General features: G+C 42.3%; 1 protein-coding gene across 1 annotated transcript; it reads right to left on the bottom strand.

The window, feature by feature from the left end:
* Nucleotides 1–3661: 3661 nt before the first annotated feature.
* On the bottom strand, nt 3662–4610 carry LOC125124030 (olfactory receptor 5I1-like). The gene is given in 2 exon segments (XM_047774205.1): nt 3662–4546; nt 4548–4610. Coding segments are annotated over 2 exon segments (948 nt in total).

Raw genomic sequence — 4610 nt, 5'->3', positions numbered from 1 at the left:
CCCTGGGGGCTTGGGCGGGTAGCAGGGCCGTTGGAAACTGAAGAGGCTCCTCCCCAGGGCAGCCCGACTCAGAAAAACCGTCTGAGAATTAGGCAGATCTATTCACGGCCTGGCTAGGCTTGTTCTAGCTTTTCTGGGCTGCAGGCCTTTTCTTGGGGGCTGGTGGTGTTTGGTGCTACTCTGTGGAAGTGTAGCCCCTCCAAAGGGCAAGCAGGCCTGTGCAGGGACAGCCCCTTCGGTGGTAGGCTTCAGGCAATTGTTGAGGCCAGCTGTCCTGGATGGCAGGCAGCCCCCGGTTCGGTGAGACCGTAGGGGTTGGTGGGGGTAGGGGGAGGGGATGCACTGGGAAGCACAGCTTTCAGCTAGCTAGCGGGCCTGTAAGCTTGCTGTGGCATGGGGGGTATTCTATGGGGACCCACCCCTTCTTCTCTCCCCTCCCCAGCACGGGCGCAGACCAGGCTCTTTTCCCAGGTTCCCTCTGATGCGGCTTTCCACTTCCCCGCCCCTAGAGTATTGTTCCCTTCCTCTGCGACAGCTGTTTTCTAGTCTCCCAGGCAGTCTCTGCCCCGTCAAATGGTTTCTAGACCGCCCAAGCAGTTTCCGCTCTGCCCCGCCCCCCGAGCCCGTTCTCAGGGTCTAACCTCTGGAGCCGAGATCTCGGTGCCCAGCCCCCATCCAGGCGTCCCCCGTCCCTTTCCCGGGGACTAACCTCTGGAGCCAAGGTCTCGGTACCCAGCCCCCACCCAGGCGTCTCAATTTTTGGTGACTGTGCCCATAGTTCAGATGGTCCGTTCGGTTCTTGATCGGCTTTTCCGTACTCCAACTTACTGCTACACTCTTCTCTGCATCTGGAGATTCCTCCAGTTCGTTTGATCTTTCCCCCGTGTAGGTGACTTTCCAGGGAGCGGGATCCCTTTCTCCTCCGCAGTTCCCTTTCGGGAGCGCCCATCCTGCTCAGATTCACCTTCTCTCACTCTCCTCTTTTCTCTCGTTCTGCCCAGTAATGTCACAAACTTCCTTATTGGAGTTTAGGTTCCTCTGCCAGCGATTGGTTGCTGTTCTGTGCAAGTCATTTATTCTGTAGATGTGCTTTTTTTGTTGTGTTTGTGGGAGAGGGCAAGCGTGTCCCCCTACTCCTCCGCCATCTTGTCCTCTCTCCACGTTCTTTCTTGAATTATGTTTACTTTATTCATAAAGGAATATCGCTACTGCATTTAAGGCTTTTGGGATATCAGTGTCTATTTCTGGTATTTCCTGAAGTCCCTCAGTATAAGGATTCGCCAAGATCATTGTTTCTAAATATTTATTCTTAAGCACTTAAGCCTCCTAAAAAATGGAGGGTGATGGAAAAACAAGAGAAAGACACTGGATTTTTCTTTTCCTAATGATACGGCTCATATGTGCCAGGATTTAAAGTTTGGGGTATAGATAATACTTTTTCTAAAAAAAAAAAAATCAGAGTTCTGCTTCTTTTCCCCTAAAAATAATTTTACCTTGCTATTATCCATATTCATTCTTGGCAAAATTGAGTACTGGAAGTTTCGCTTCCTCAGCATCTATAAATCCTTCCCAAAAGTTGACAGTGAATTTTCCATACTTATTTAATTTGATAATATCTTGGTGTCGGGTGTGATTTGGCAACTTCCAAAGGTCGGAGACCAAACCCTGCTTTCACCATGACCTGGGTGATTCATGTGTCTGTCACTCTCCTTTCTGTGTATGTGATCAAGTGTATTTGCTAAGTTCATGGACAGCATAGAACAAAAGATCACACACACAAACTCATTATTTTTTATAAAATGTTAAAAGCTCTTCATAAAAGAATCTGGGATATGTAATTTAGAGTTCTATAACAGGATGATGATAGTTTGGGCAGATTAAAACTGGCAGTACGTTTTTTTAACAGAAGTTCCTTAGATAGTGCCTATTTATCATCCCTTTGGATTTTTGCTATCCTTTAACTGCTATAACTACAGAAATTGGAGGAAATACTGGATGTCACCTCTGAGTCTAGCCTTTATAAGACAGTTTCTGAAATCCATGAGCTATCATGTAAGAATTCCAACTAACCTTCTGGATAAACCATGTGACAAGCCATGTAACTACCTGGAGAGAAGAAGGGAACCAGGTGAGTCCACCTTTCTAGCTGTTTGTATCATTGTGCCATTACAGAGACCCTGTAGCATAACCTAGCTCCTCAGTGAATAACACATGACCTCAGTCAACATGCGGAACAGCAGAATACAAGCCAGTAGTCATTTTTTTAAACCATAGCCTTTTGGGATAGAGTTTATATAGTAAAAGAAAACTGAAGTAGTATGAATAGAATATAAGCAGGAAGAAAAATTTTTTCACTAATCATTTTTATTATTATTCCATATTTTTATAAAATATTATTACTCCTATGTACTATTAGGTAATACAGATACTAGACAAACTGAATAAAAGATTTGCAAACCACATATCTGGCAAAGAATCCGTAGCCAAGATATACAAAGAATTCTCATAAATAATAGCACAATATACTTAAAAATGGGGAAATATTTCAAATAGATAGCTCACCAAAAAAGATATATGAGGCAACTAAGCAATAATAATAATAAAAACAGTTAGGGAAATATGTCTTGCAATGCTATATGTTCCCTAAGTTCAGTCTTCAAATGCACATGATTGGTGCTGTCATGACTTTGATCTGCCCATGAAGACAGATTTTATATGTGGTAGCTGACAGTGTTTCTGAGATGCCAGAGAAGGATGTTCCACATTTTCAGTAATACTTTGATATACAAAAAATAAAATATAGAGAGGAAAACAAATACTTTGCCCTGCAATTAACCTACATTCTTTAAGCTGCTACTTAGAAAAATTTCTTTAAATTATTTTGGAGCAGATTTGGTGTAGAAGTTTGTTCAACATTATTAAACTGCACCTATGAAAATGTATTTAATTTTGTATTATAGCTTTTCTAATATTCCTCCCTCTCACCATTTTACTGTAGTATAGGCATTTTGATTAAATATATATATATATATATATATATTTAATATCCCTCAAGTGCTTAAAATAGTTCAGGCACTATTCTCACCATTTAGTCAGTTAAACATGCAACAATCAATGATAAAGGTACTCTATTCTCCCTTTTCACAGTTAACAAATGAGTCCATTATTCAAAGTGCAACTCACTAGCTGGGTACAAGCACTGGCTTGTGAAGCAAAGGAATCTGGATTCCTTTCTGATCTAGCAATCCTGTAAAAGTAATCTTGTAAAGGAGATAGTCTGCACATGAAAGCACATGCACGCGCACACACACACGTGCACACACACATGTGCACACACACACGTGCACACACACACACACATTTCTAAAGTATTTGCTATATCCCTTAAGACATCCATTACAACCCATTCTAACATGAACTCCAGGCTCCTAATGGTCAGACAGTGGTCCAACTCCAATTTGGAAGCAATTTTGAAAATTTTAAATGTTTTCATGTATCCTGGGGCTACGAAGCGCATTTGGCTGTATGAAAGAAAAAAAAACAAAAAAAACAAGTGTTTGATAAAAGCCCTTGTGGGAGATGTAGCGTATGTGCTGGTAAGGTTGCAGCAGGCTCCTCCTGTGTTAAGTGAGGATTCAGAGGAATCTTGGAACTTGATATTTCACGAGGAATCTATCTTTGATCTTAAGACTTTTTTAGCGGCGTCTTTTACATCTTTATTCCTCAAACTGTAAATCAAGGGATTCAACACAGGGATGATAATGGTGTAGAACACGGAGATAATTTTATCTGTGTTGGGAGAATACAGGTAGCTGGGTCGCGAGTAAATAAAGAGAAGCGTCCCCTGGTAGATGGCGACTGAAGTCAGGTGGGAGGCACAGGTAGAGAAGGTTTTCTTCCTCCCGCTGGAAGAGCGGATCTTTAAGACAGAGGGAAGAATGAAAAAGTAAGAGATGATGATGATGATGACGAAACAGATAATTTCCACCGAGCTGCCATACGTGGAGAGAAGCAACTCATTAAGTGATGTGTCTGTGCAGGATAACTTAAGCAGAGGAGGGAGGTCACAGAAAAAATGATTAATGACATTTTTATCACAGTACTTCAGAATAAACGCAAAGGACGTGTGAACCAGGGAACTCATGTTGCCTCCAAAGTATGACAAGACAACCAACCATAGACAGATGCCCCGAGACATCACCACCGTATATAGCAGAGGGTTGCAGATGGCGACATAGCGATCGTACGCCATGGCCGCCAAGACGAAGGATTCTGTATCTGCAAACATACAGAAAAAATAAAACTGCAGTGCACAGCCACGGTAGGAAATTGACTTGTTCTCCGAGAGGAAATTGACCAGCAGTTTGGGAACAATGACTGAGGAATAACAAAGGTCTACAAAGGATAAGTTACTAAGGAAAAAATACATGGGTGTTTGAAGGTGCGGATCGATCCTAATTAACAACATTAATCCAATGTTCCCCATTAAAATCATACTGTACAGAGTCAGAAACAGGAGAAACAGGACAAACTGCAGCTCGGGGGGGAGTTGGAAACCCTAACAGAATAAACTCAGTCACCAAGGTATAGTTTCCATCTGCAAATTCCAT

The sequence above is a fragment of the Phacochoerus africanus genome, chromosome 4 (genome assembly GCF_016906955.1).
Source record: "Phacochoerus africanus isolate WHEZ1 chromosome 4, ROS_Pafr_v1, whole genome shotgun sequence".
NCBI classification, from domain to species: domain Eukaryota; kingdom Metazoa; phylum Chordata; class Mammalia; order Artiodactyla; family Suidae; genus Phacochoerus; species Phacochoerus africanus.
This window is presented reverse-complemented; position numbering and strand designations above follow the sequence as displayed.